A 14,562-nucleotide genomic window follows, 5' to 3' on the forward strand; every position below is an offset into this window, starting at 1 on the left:
AAGATGGGCAACTTTGTGCAGACAGAGAGACGAGATTAAAGGGCCTAGGAATGCAAATTCTTTCTTCAACAAAAATCAAGAAAAGTAAGCTCATGAAGAGAACAAAAACCTGCTTTGGTCTCACTGTTCTATCGTGCTGCGAGGAGGAAGACATACTCAGCTTTAATTCAGCTGTGGCCATCAGAAAAGAAACGCTGCACCCACGGTCTTTTCATGTTGCTTCTCTGGCTTTGAACTGCTCGTCTAAATGTACCTGCGACTTCAAGCCTTGAATGGCATAATGGGAAAACAGAAGTAATTAGGGAGCTACCACCATCCCCTCCCCTTTCACCCCAACCATACTTCAAAGTAGCACATCTGTCATAGTCCTGGACAAGAAAATGTATTGAACATTCAAAGTCCTGCCTGGAGGATTAGCATGCTCAAATATTGTTTAGCTAGTGTCACTAATTAATTTAACAGAGTGGCTTCAAAATCACTTTATTGTGCAATGTTGTAAGTCACAGTAATGCAGGGAAGAAGGAATAAACTTCTAAAGACTGATGTTCTGAAATTAATTGAAGTGTGAAATTTATGTGCATCACCAAAACAGAACTGCTAAATTAATTTTCAAACCAAAATTTGTGTTTAGAACAGTCTTCCTAAACACATCCTCATTCCGCCATTGGTCGGTCAAAAAAACTCATGCCATTGGATGCACTACAGAGTCACAGGCTGCATCTGAAATCGCATACTTCCAAAAACAGTATGAGACTAAAGAAGTATGTCCGAATTCACGGTAGTTATGACATTTTGATTTGATGCTGACTTTAAGAAAAAATATTTTAGCATCAAAAACAAGAGACTCGCCGACAGCAGCGTGACACAAACAAAGCTAGACAAGGCACTAAGGAAACACGAGGGCTATAACTGTCACGGTTTTGTGTTTTTGGTTGGTTTTGTGTCCTGTCATGTTTAGTGGTTCCCTGTCTGTCTATTAGTCATCCCAGGTGTTTCCCATTAACCACGCCCCCTTGTTATCCTGTCTAGCTCGTTTACCCCTGTATTTAAGCCCTGTGTTTCAGCCCTGTCTTTGTGAGTTCTTGTTTGACTGTTTTCGTGTCTACAGTTATGCTGTTGTTCTTCGGGTATTCTGTTCCTGAGTCCTGTGTTCTTGTCCTAGTTTGTTCAAGTTTAGAATCTAATTAATAAAGTGTGCTGCAACTGGATCTTGCTTCATCTGTGCCTCAACCAACACACACCTGAACGTAACAATAATGCTGCGTTCACGCCATGCCGTAGTTACCGTTATTTCGAGATGACATCATGTGATGTTCTACTCAGAACTGTTCACGTTCTTCGACTAGGAATTATGCATTTCTATGCCAACACTATCAATGCCAATATGAATCTGCAGAGTTGAAATCTCGTAACTACAGGAATAATGACGTGGAGTGAATGCACCTTAAATATGAATGGTCTGAGCTGTCGACACGACAGATCTCGTTCTACGATGTGAATAGAGGCCGATCCTTGACGCACATGGCCGGCCACAGGCGTCGGACGCAAACTGGCTGGATGTTGTTATAGATGTTGTTAAGGCGTCTTCGTTTGTCTACGGCAGTAGTGATGCGGCTGAACTCAAAGGAGTGTAAACAGTATGGCACTGTGCTCGCCATGATGTCCTGTCTGCAAGCATCTCTTCAAGGTCATTTGGGTCCATGTTGCATAGTTTCAAACTGGCTTTGAGGCCGTCCTTGTAGCGTTTTAGTTGCCCTCCTCAAGAGCACATGCCGCTCTGGAGCTGGCCATAAAGAACCTGCTTCGGCGGGCGTGAATCTGCCATGCGTACAACATGTCCAGACCAGCGATTCTGCGCAGCAAGCAGGAAGGCCTCAATACCTGTGATGCCACAGGTCTGAAGTACCTCAGTATTTGGGTCTTTATCCTGCCAATTGACATGTGCAATACGACGGAGACAGTACATATGGAACTGATCAAGTTTGGTAATCTGCCGGCGATAAATGGTCCAGGACTCAGATCCATACAACAGCACTGTGAGGATGACTGCCTTATATACTGCCACTTTTGTGTCCAGCCGAATGCCGTGCTCATCCCATATTCTCTTGGACAGTCGACCGATGGCAAAACTAGCTTTTGCGATGCGGGCACTGATGTCGGAGTCAGCTGTCGTATCAGCTGCGAGAATGCTAGCAGAATTTGTCAACGGCCGTCAGCACTGTCTAACCTGCAGTCATTTCCGGTGGATTGGAGTTTAACTTGTTCACCGCTTGAAGCGTGACTTCTGTCTTCTTTAGACTGACAGTGAGCCCAAACCTAGAAGCTGCAGTTTGAAAACAATCGAATAGTGACTGAGCTTCGGTAAGGGTGTGCGCCATCAGTGCGCAATCATCTGCATACAGGAGGTCACGCAGAATTGCTGAATGTATGAGCCTGAAGACACAGCCATCACAGAACTGGACTGGAATGCCCATGTCGCAGTCCTTAAAAGCCACGGACAGCATCATGGAAAAAAGCACCTTAAATACACAAAGGCTGCATCCAAAATCGCATACTTCCCTACTATATAGCAGGTGAAAAAAACTATATCCGAATTCACGGTACTCATAAAACAGTACCAAAACACAACTGACGCCGGTAGGTCATATGCAGGGGTGCACATAACATTTTTGGTCTTGTTCTCAGGGGAGAACCTGGGGTTGTTGCTTGGTCCTCACATTTTTTCCTTAACCCACCTCACGGGAGGAACAAATTAGAGGGATGCATAATATATTGTTAAATATTGTTATCTGACTATACCTACATCCAAAAATAAAAAAAAGAGCACACTTTAAAATAGTCACATTTTTATCAGGCAGTAGGCTAATATGGCCTAGTCGAGTCTATGCAGACTGCTTGTTATTATCAGAGATGGCAACGTCGGCGAAGGAGGTAACTTTACGTGACAAACTCAAAAAAGGAGAATTAAAAACAAAGGCAATAGAAGGTCATCCATCAATTTTTTCCCCCAAAACGCTATAAATCCATCCTTTTTTTATATATATATATTTTTTTTAATTGATGGTTTGTCTTTTTTTTTGTCATTTATGAGGAAAAAACAATCTTACGTGAGTGACAGTTCTCCATTACGGACGCGACCACTCTGAAAGCGCCGCGGCACTAAAAGACTTTCAAACTTTCACAGAGACCTCAAACAGAAAGCACAAAGCCTTTCTTTAAAGCAAATTTCGTTTTGTATCAATTGTATCTTAATTTTAATCCATGTTTCATTAAACAATTTCCTGGTTTTAATAAATTAAAAAAGTAAATAGGCTATCTTGATTGTTTAGGCTATTTTTTAGTTATAGCCTAAGTGTAAAATGTTAGGCTGTGTATACCGACATGGATCAATTATTAATATTAAATTTAATCTGTCTTTTTGTAGGCATGATGGCGCACCAACGAAAAATCCTAAATGATGTGCCAAAGTGCGTTTTCTATTAGGCTACAATGAAAATATTGTACGGTCAGGTTTGCCGAAGTTCGTTTAATTTAGGCTATTTATTTATTTATTTAAATAATTTATTTATTTTTGTCCATGTGCGCCGATCGGAGACGGAGTTCACAGCTGATATTCTGAGGTAGGAGCTTTCTAGTCTCGCGGCTGTCATCAGCAGCGCCTTGCATTGCCCAATCAGCGGATGGCGGGCGGGTGCAGTTTTGAAAATTGGTAAAAAACGTTGGTGCGGATGGATGGCGGACGGATGATGAGTTTTGCGATGCGGTTGCGGATGAAATAGCCCATCCGCGCATCTCTAGTTCTGAGGCCTATCCAACACCACAGATTGCGCACCTATCTATCCCCAAATCTTAGGTACGCAAATGAGGGTTGCGGCAATTCATCTGGTACGCATTGTTTAATTGGGTGGCGCATGCGCACCTGCGCACCACTTATGTGCATCCCTGGTCATATGATAATGACAACAAGGCGGTTGTTGTACATTCAGATTACATTCATACTACACACACTAATACTATAGAACATACTCTTTTAGCGCTCATGAAGTAATTACTTGTTCAAAATAAGTACCTACTCAAGAGAGTATGTGATTTCGGACGCAGTCAATAACTAATGCCTAACAAGATACACTCGAGGGTAATCAAGATGATAAACCAATGACAAGACAGAACGGAGAATCACCTGACAAGACAAACCAATGAAAACATAACACATGAAACAAAGGAACCATTTGAGGGAAACAGGGAATCACATGACATGAACATTAACCAATAAACAGGAACCAAAACCCAAACAGACATGACAGAGAAATGCCTCTGTTTTTTTTCCTGCAAAATACCACAAGTTTAGCTAGGTTAATTGACTAAACAAAACTCAAATGGACTTTGACTCAGTCAAACGTACCGGAGGCTATTAGCTCTGTCTTATCACAAGCAGTGCCGGCCCAGACATGATAAGCAAAACATTTTTGCCAAATAGAAAATGCATATCTCATAAAATTCCAATCTCAGTGATCCTGTGTTTATTTACTCAGAGAAGAACAAGGCATAACAAGGCACAGCAATTTGAAATCAGTTTGGCTGTATCGATCCCATCACAGAATGGCAATTTTATAAGCAGTGGTAGGACAACTTGATTCATATTCCAATCAAGAGAATGGATTCCACCTCATGATTTAGCTACATGTCTAATTTCAAGCTAAAAGAGTTTTCTGAGGTAGTGCAGCTGTTAACAATGCCCCGCTACACAACGAGAAATCGAAATCTCAGTGAAATAGCATTCAGAGTTAGTTTTACATTCTCAGAGAAGTTATTTTTGGAGGGTAAAAATCTCTCTTTATCTGACATGTAAACACATTTTTAAAGCGATTTCTACTAAACACATCCAGAGAAAACCACAGTTAAAACCCAAAAGTGCTCTACAAAAACTACGAGGTACAAAAGCAAAACCATGTCCCAAACGCAAATCAGCAACTGGGAGGAACATTCATGCGTCTTGGCAGATACATCCACCATGAGTAGCACAAAACAATGCAAAACACTCCACATTTTTCCATAGCTCCGCTGCTAAACTGAGGCTTGCTTAAGACTCAAATTGGCAGCAGACAAACAAAGGATTAGATTCACCGTGGCAAAACAAACACAAACTTGTGACTGGCCAAAACACAAGATAAAATCTTCAAAGACAAAATGTAAATATTTGCAATTGCAACAGATGTGGTCAATTAAGTGCAATATGTTAAAATCTCAAATATGCTGCATTCTACAAATATAAAGACGTTCCGCTCTCCCGGAAATAATGTATGCTGTCTGGGAAGATTCATATCTCATTACCGGGAGGAGTGACAGAATGCGGAATGTACTCGGGTACTGAATTAATGCAAACAAAACATGCTTAAATGTGCTGTTTGCTTTGCCGTCGCAGTTGCCATATTGCGCATACTGTCTTCACAGTACACATCACAGCTGATTCCCTATGGCAAATATGCCTCTTATCTCGGGCTCTAGCAATCTCTGTACTTTGTTGTGCTCAACGCACTTCAGTGACTCCGTCAATAGGCGGTAGAGGTGAAAAGTCATTCTGAGTCTATTTATTCTATTATTTTTGTGAGCCCTGCATTTCTGCCAGAACATTTTGCAGCGGATGGCCATTTCATTGTGCTTGTGTGGCAGACAGTTCTGACAGGGCTGTCTTTGGTGTACAAGCAGCTCTATTTGACCATTACGGTGCTGGTTCAAAAGTATATTCTTCTGTTCATGAATAATAACACTGTCACAAGGACACCTTAATATAATGTGTAAAATAAGATACAAGAGAGGATTGTACAGACACAATGAATGCCAGTTTCTTTCCTTGTCAATCTGTTTCAGAAGTTCAGGTTTCACTATACAAATAAGAAACTATATATACATTGCCCAGCCAAAATAAAATAAAAAAGTGGCTGTTTGGATTTAAATAGGCAAATGCTTAAGAGTCTATGACTGAGTCTGATCATTATTGCAGTGATTATTATGTTTCTAGCATGTCATATGTTTGGCAACAGTTCTTCTAACCCTAACTGATGGAGTGTGTAGCTTTTCATTTCTTAAACAACCATGTAGGAAGACACATCATGGCCATATTCCAGGATGACAATGTCAAGATTCATCAGGCTCAGATTGTGAAAGAATGGTTGGGAGGAACATGAAGAATCATTTTCACATAGGAAGTCCAGAGCTTAAATTCATTGAGAGTCTTTGGGATGTGCTGGAGGAGACTTTACAGATTGCTGGACTCTTGCACTGACAATTCAAGATCTTGACCAAAAGTTGATGAACCTCTTGATGGAAATAAATGTTAATTCCATTAAAAGGTGCATCAGTTTTTGGTCAAGATCTTGTATTGGCAAAGCTATACACTCCATCAATTAGGGTTAGAAGAACTGCTGCCAAACATATAACAAGCTAGAAACATAATGATCCAATCATAGACTCTTAAGCATTTGCCTATTTAAATCCAAACAGACTCTTTTTTGGCTGGGCATTGTGTTTGCCACTTTCAAAGTCACTTGAATTACCTTCCTTCCCCACTCTGATGCTCAGTTTGAACTTCAGCAGATCATCTTGATAATGTCTACATGTCTAGAAGCATTGAGTTGCTGCCATGCGATTGTCTGATTAGATATTTGCATTAACAAGCAGTTGAACTGGTGTACCTAATAAAGTGGCCGGGTAGTATATATGAAGACTTCAGATGCAAAAGCCTCTAAGTGCCATCTGAAACTTGTATATTTATGTTCAGTTATTTCACTTTAATGGCAATGAAAATTACCTATTAATTGTCATTAAAGTGAAATTACTGAACTTAAATATACAAGCTTGATAAAAATGCTCATTTTAGAAGAAAATTTCAGATGGCACTTAGAGGCTTTTGCATCTGAAGTCTTCATATATAAAGTTTTTTAATGAGAATTTGGGGAGACATGCACTTATCTGTCATGAAAATAAAATAACAGTCATAATACCAAAATATCAAGGGTACTAAAAATGTACTTTCTATAGATTACATAATCCTTTTTATTATGCATACTAATTTTCTTTTGGTTTTGTGGTGAAACATGACCTATCCCAGAATGATATTTCTTCCAAGATAAAGAAACTGGAAATCTCATCAAAACGTCCCCAGACTATGTATAACTTCAACATCATTAGAAGCAAAACCAATTGTACAGCCAAAAATGTAATCTCAGAGTACAATCAACTTGAACAATTTGAGAAGCAGTCTCATTACTTTGTTCAGTCATTCATAAACGTTGGTTTCCTTCATTGTCACTTTGTAAACAGCAATTACCTAAATTATTGATTGATAACCTGACAACAAAGCAGTTGAACAACAAAATTGCTTTTCAATGCCAGTACTCATATCAGATAGACAAAAAAATAATAATTGATAAAAACCAAAAACAACAACTTGCTGAGCAACTTCTTCCCATGCATTCCTTTTCCACTTTGATTGTCCAAGTGTATTGAATTTACAGTAAAGAGAAGCTCTTTTGGGCGACATCCGATCAACCAAATAGGCAGAAATACGCTGGTAAGGTCTTGTTTACTTGAATCCAAGCTAGTAACAAGGAAAGAACAAATGATTTTGTGTTGAAAGTTTGTTTGCGTTCCAGGCCTGCTGTGAATGTGGGCTGCTGGGCTGCTGTTCCTAATGAAGGTTTACAGGGAGAGACATGTGACGCTTCTTCAGCCTTGGAGGAACATCGCTTCCCTTAAATAGATTCACCTTAAAAGACATCTACTCCCATGTGACGAAATTAAATTAATATGCGCTGATTTTATATAGAGCAACCAGCATGAAAAGCAAGGCGAAAAATGAAATATTGAAACATGTTTCATGGAGTCTAAAGAAATGTTCCACTGATTTGCTATTCGTAAAGCTTTATGTCTCACTGTGGATCTTTATTACACATATTTCCAATTCAGTATCACATTAAAGACAAGTGAACCAAGAAATTATACTAGGAACCTATTATGCATGAAACTAGGTAAGGCATTTTTTGAGAAGAATAGATGGTGAATACATTGCAAGCTTCTGCTCCTCATGTGAAGGCAAGAGCAAAAATAATTCACACTGATAATGAGTTAAAGCAAGCATTACTGCTGCTCATATAACACGAGGGCCTTCTAGCTTACCACCAAGTAACCACCCAGAACACCCTAGCAACTGCATACTAATGCATTTTTCTTTGGAAAATGAACAAATCTAGTTGCCATTGCACTAATTCAGCTGAATATGACACATTTTGGAAGCAGCATTTAAACTTTTCCCATCCATAAAGGGCCATTCCTCCATGCTTCCTCAGTGCATTTTTGATTTGCTGTTAAACAAATCTCCACAAGGGTAAAAGGAAAACACTTAGAAACGACTGTGACAACTTTAGCACATGGCGTCATCTAAACACACTCAGCGCCGCAACGATTTGAAGATTTTATTCAGCGGGCTTCAGATCTTTCATGCCGCTTTTGAAATGCAAAACGAAAAATGTAGCTGTCACGTTTGAGGAGTAATGGAAACACTTCTTCTCTTTGCACAGTTTCTCAGTGGTTGTAGAAAATTATTTGGGTAGCACTATATTTCAATGGTCCACTTTACACATTCTTCTAACTGTAAGTAATTTTGCTACTACATTTCATCTGTCATTAGAGTGTTAGTCTGTCTGCTTAAAGGGAACCTATTATGCCCCTTTTTACAAGATGTACTGTAATTTCAGTCTCAAGTGTCCCCAGAATGTATCTGTGAAGTTTCAGATCAAAAAAATATCCCACAGATCATTTTTGAGTGGAAGGAATAACATGCTGTTTTCGTGCTTGTATCTTTAAATGCAAATGAGCTGCTGCTCCCCGCCCCCATATCCAGAAGAGGGCGGAGCCTGTACAGCTCATGCCTCAGATACTCCATGCCAAAAACGAAACATCTGTTTGGTTTTGATTATTATCTCTATCACGTGACATTGCAGTTCTTCATCATCATGAACGTTTATTATATGTATGTGTTTATCAGTCTAAACTTCTGATATGGATTTCTGAGCGCTGAAGCAATTATTAAACTAAGTTCTCTTTCACGTCTTATTGTGCTTAAACTATCAAATATACTCAAGGTTATTTAAAAACACACACAAAGTTCACATAAACACAGTCGGTTATGTCTGTGAACGTAAACAGCAGGGAAAGAAATCACATGTGTATATTAGATATGTGTATTAAAGTGACAGAAGAGTAATATACAGGACATACTGCTATATATGCTGTTATTATGAATCAAACAACCAAAGAAAAACTGAAAATCACTCACTCACTGCTCTGAATAACATTAGTAGCTTTAATAAGAAGACATTTCTTACTTGAGTGCTGCTGTTAAATGCTCTGGCGAGGAGATAAACATGGCGGACTGTGTACAGCTCACTGAGGGCGGGGTCTATGCTAATAGGGCGGAGTCTGTCAGCAGTCGTGGGCGGGGCCTGAGCAATGTGATGTCACATTGAATAGAACCTGCAAACACTTATTCTGAGAAACTGCTTATGATTTATGGGGATTAAAAAAAAAAGAAAAAAAAAAGGAGTGGGTGGATTTTTACCATTATAGGGTGGTTGTGTACACACACTGCCAACACACATTTATGTTCAAACACCATGTAAAAGTGAATTTTGCTAACACTTATAATATCTGCTAACACCTTTATTCTGATGCTACCTAACAGACATTCTACTGACTATAAGTCATTTTGCAACTACGTCAACTTATTCTACTAACCCGAACCCTAACACCTAACAGTCTACTACTCTAATTTGAGTTAGTTGACATGTACTGTAGATCCAAGTTACTTATAATTAGTAGAATGTCTAAACGGGATATATCAAAATAAGCTGTAACCATCAGTTGTTCTAGCATTAAATACGAATTTGTGTTACATTTTTCCATCTAAAATGTCATCATGGATACCTCTAATTAAGAGCACTGACATTTACAATAACACAACTACTAACATTTACAGTGCGGCTACAGGGCATGTGCTTTTGTATGAGGCTAATAATCATTAACCAAACAGTCAATGATTATCCAATAGGTCAACTGGTCACATGAACTTTTCATGGCATATGTAAAAGTGATTTTTTGTGTGTGAAAAAAACGTAAGATGCTGTGCTGCATCAATTGAGATTCAGTCAAACACAAAACAATGGCAGCCTAAAAAAAGAGAGCATCTAAATTATTTGGTTTTAAGTCATTGCTAAATCAACCAAAATACATTAATTTTACTTAAAATGGCAGCTAACACCTTTACATGTTTGAAAATGACACTGTCATTTGCATACGACATTATAGACAGTCCTGAATCATTTTCTAGATGCTTTGTAAGGGATTCTCTTAGGACTACTGTGCCCCTCGATTTATTAGGATTGCTAAAATCCATCTTCCTTCTCCCCCAACACTATGCATCTACAATGCAGTGCTGTTGCTAGAACAATGTAATCTATTATTTATTTATTCACTCATTTTCTTAACGCCTGTGCTCTTATCAGTGCCGACACCTCATTAGTACGTGATCGCCGCTACCGTCACACCGTAACGCAGAGATTCGTGCCTCCTTTACCACAAACCCACCCCAGCTTGACACTTGGGTTTGATTGGTTGCCTATGTGTAGATCCCAATGGCAGTCAGTGCAGTGAAGCAATATGAGGTCTGTTTGTTAATGAGACCACACTGCAGAGGTTGAGGAGAGCTTTAGAAATCCACACGGCTGCTGAGGTTACCACATCACAACAGCACTGGAGTCAACGCTTGAGTAAAGCAACTGCTGGAGTATATGTGAGTATCTGTGCTCAAATATTACATATATACATTCACAGTATAAGGGCTTGCTGGATATCACGGTCAGTTGTCAGATGGCATACATCTGTATCTCTCATCTACTTAGTTCACCCAAAAATGAAAATTATGTCATAATATACTAACCCTCAAGTTGTTCCAAACCTGTATGAATTTAAACACAAATTAAGGTATTTTTTCCCCCCATACTATTGAAGTCAATGGGGTCCAACTGTTTGGTTTCCGAGATTCTTCAAAATATCATCTTTTGTGTTCAGCAGAAGAAAGAAACTCATACAGGTTTGAAACAACTTGAGGGGGAGTAAGTGATGACAACATTTTCATTTTTAGATGAACTGTTCCTTTAAAGCTCATATGCTACAAAGTGTGATTTTGGTCGATCTGACATTTGTAGACCTTGCCTATTAACAAAAATATAAAAAGATTAAAAAAAATTCCTTGAAAATTTGGTTGTGTATATATTGGACAACATGATACCAATGTATAGCTATTTCTAAATGTATTAGCCAACGGAAATTACTAGCCAATGGAAATGGTCATTTCACCTAAGGGTGGCCATTTGTCCTCCTTTTAAGATCATCACAATGTTAAACTTTATCCAATGGTATATAATTAATAAATATATGAATAAATATGTAGGCTAATATTAAGCACTTATACACAATTGTCAATGTCAACTGTTTTTGCTCTATTTTGCCCCCAAAAAATAAATAAATAATTCAATCAACAGACAATTGTGTTTTGTTCCTCAATAAATCAGCCGTTTTGAATGAATCAATTGCATGAATAAATCAATGACTCAACAGTGGCTTGCTGCCACTTACTGGTGGTTTTAGTTTCATATTTAAAAAAAATAAAAAATATTTTTAAGTTTCATATTTTCCAACAGTTCATATTTCTATATTAAATATATTTTATATTTAAAAACTTAACTGCGCATTATTATTTATGCGGCTGTAATTGCTCTGTAAATGCATTCATAGTTAAACAGTCTGTGTAAATACTTCTAAATATCATCCCTTAACGGAAAAGTTCATTTGTGTCACTGCTTATGTTTTTGGGATTATTTTCATCCTGTTTTTATCCTGGCTTCACTGAATCCAGCAAAGTGTCTTCCTTTTTGGTGTTATAGAAACGCCCATCCCATTTCACCTAGAGTCAGTTCCAACCACTTTGCCAGAGGATAATTCTGTGCATACTGAATTCCATTACTATATATATATATATATATATATATATATATATATATATATATATATATGTAGTATATATATATGTATATATATATATATATATATATATATATATATATATATATATGTAGTATATAATTGTTAGTATATATAATAGTGAGTGTTGAAAGTCTGGTGGGAAATATTAATAACAAAAGTCTCAAATAACAAAATATTTTGTTTCTGTCTCTCCAACAATTCCATGAAACTCTCAGGTTGTGTAATCTTGCATGCCATCTTTCTCACACCTATCTGTACTTCTACAGTGCTGGGGTTATTCAGCGTTGCCAAGGGAACTTGCTTTTGAATTCAAAGTGATTTTGACTCAGAAATACTGACAGACTGTGCCCACAAAGCACTTCTATCACCGAATGCTCATCCTCTTATTGCAACACTTTCACTTGCAAATCAGACTGGACAAGCATGGATGCCGCAAAAGAACTGTCATAATTACAAAGCGATTCGATCACAAAAACATCAAAGCAGGAACACAAAACGACTTGTCATGTACTAAGCAAGCGTAACGGTGAAGCCATCCACGGCGACTGAAGGGAAAAGCAAGAATTTTGATAAATATCAGAAGTTTCTGTTCTGTTCCATTCTGTTGCTTATATAGACATGAAACTATGAAATCCTCTCCCTGACCTCTCCACCCTATCCCAACTCCAAACCCCGGTCAAAACACATCTCTGAGTGTTATCACACACTCTGGCTTCTGTTCTGTTCTTATACTGTCTGTCACTGTATGCCTCGCTCTTATTATGCTTTGTGCTACTGTATGTTATTATTATCATTATTAAGCTATTCCATCAGTACCAATATTCATTTGAGCTCCACAGTGAGGCATGATGTTAGTAGGTTGTGCACTAACTGGATCATTACAGTAAAGATTATGAGATAATATATGGGGTAATAGAAACTCTTCACTGCAGAACACCCTATTAGATACAGTGGTTCTCCACTAGATCTAATGCTGCACTGAGCTGAAATCTATCACAGTACTGACTGCTTTATTACCAATGGACAAGGATGATAATTAACACAGAATTTCCACCAACGGACAATTATTCCTCCGTCTCGTTCAGTCAGTGATATGTTGCAGCGTTGAAGCAATAAAGCTCATAGTACTCACATGCATGAGTGACAGAGAAACTGTTGGATGACTCCAGGTTATCTACGTTGTAATTGAGATGGAAGGGTTTCTCAGTCGTGTTCTGGTTGGTGTTGTAGAGCTGCACAGCGAATCTGAAAGCGCTGTGTTCTTGCACGGTGGAACGCATGAAGAGTCCACCTTTATGAAGACCAAACAGCAATGAATCAAAGATGATGCACAGATTTCATGCATACAAAGACTGTATGAATATAAAACAACTGGCTTAAATCAGCACTATAGAGTGTCAGATCCTTTTAGACACATTCATGGACTCAGTTTGATTCGCATCCATTCGTAGGAAGGAACTTTCTCTCAAGTTTATGAAAAGAGATTGATAGCTGACATGCATGCAGATTAATATAAACCTAAACATCTCGCATAAACAATCATAATCGTTTTATTAGTTATGCCTATTGTGTTTGGTATCATTTGTGATGAATCCTTGGATTGTATTAGTGGTGCACTCAATACAGCAAGCAATACGTCTTCGTTTAACCCATGCATATACGCATATTCATCGAAACCAAACATCGACACACAAATAGCGATAAAAGAAGGCAAGCGTATCCGAACGGACTCACCGATGTTGATCTGATTGGGAAAGCCAGCGAGAGATGTGCCGAATAGCCATAACAAAAAAAGCAGCGCGCTTTGAGCCATTTTATCTCCTGCCTCAAAAAAAAATCAAGCCTCATAAAACGAACTGTTTGAGGAGAATCATAAACGCACAAATCCAGCCGTGAGTGAAGCGGAGCGACTCATGGAGAACAATTCTTCTGCATGTGGGGAGAGAAAGAGAGAAAGACAGACTGAGAGAAAGAGAGCGAGAGAGGGGGAGATGGAGAGAGAGAGAGAGAGAGAGAGAGAGAGAGAGAGAGAGAGAGATGGAGAGGGACTGGTGCTGAAGATGGTCGAGGCGACTGAGAGCATCATATTCAGAGTGAGCGCGAGCGGCTCCTCCAATTGGACCAGCAGGGCGATATTGATCAAACTTGAACTGACGTTGAAGAAGAAGGAGATTCGGTAACACTTTCTATGAAGCCTGTATATAATTAGTGCATGCATTATAAAGCTTATTAAAATGCATTATAATATGATTTTTTAACGAATGACCGTAACACGTTTATAATGCATTATAATACTTAAACATTAATAAAATAAAGGAAATGCGTTTTAATGCGCATTATACACAATTTCAAAAACGTTGTAACCGTAAGGTTGATGTGTTATTGTATTCTCACCGACTGACGCAAACTTTTAAAGAATATGATGTATTGTGATGTAACCCATCTGGTGTTGGTCATGTGTTG

General features: G+C 38.5%; 1 protein-coding gene across 3 annotated transcripts in view; it reads right to left on the minus strand.

Annotated features, from left to right (window-relative positions):
- The window catches only part of gria3b (glutamate receptor, ionotropic, AMPA 3b), a 158,445-nt gene extending 144,092 nt beyond the window's left edge, over positions 1-14,353 (minus strand). For 2 of the 3 annotated variants that reach the window (XM_082178297.1, XM_082178296.1), the window contains exons 1-2: positions 13,834-14,349; positions 13,232-13,390 (exon numbers count right to left, since the gene is read on the minus strand). In XM_082178297.1, the coding sequence (XP_082034423.1) occupies positions 13,232-13,390; positions 13,834-13,912 (238 nt within the window). In that variant the 5' untranslated portion in view covers positions 13,913-14,349. Of the gene's footprint in view, positions 1-13,231; positions 13,391-13,833 lie in introns of all 3 variants that reach the window. The other variant, XM_082178298.1, reaches the window with a different exon arrangement.
- Positions 14,354-14,562: the final 209 nt, after the last annotated feature.

Source organism: Leuciscus leuciscus (assembly GCF_965113295.1).
Source record: "Leuciscus leuciscus genome assembly, chromosome: 8".
NCBI lineage: Eukaryota > Metazoa > Chordata > Actinopteri > Cypriniformes > Leuciscidae > Leuciscus > Leuciscus leuciscus.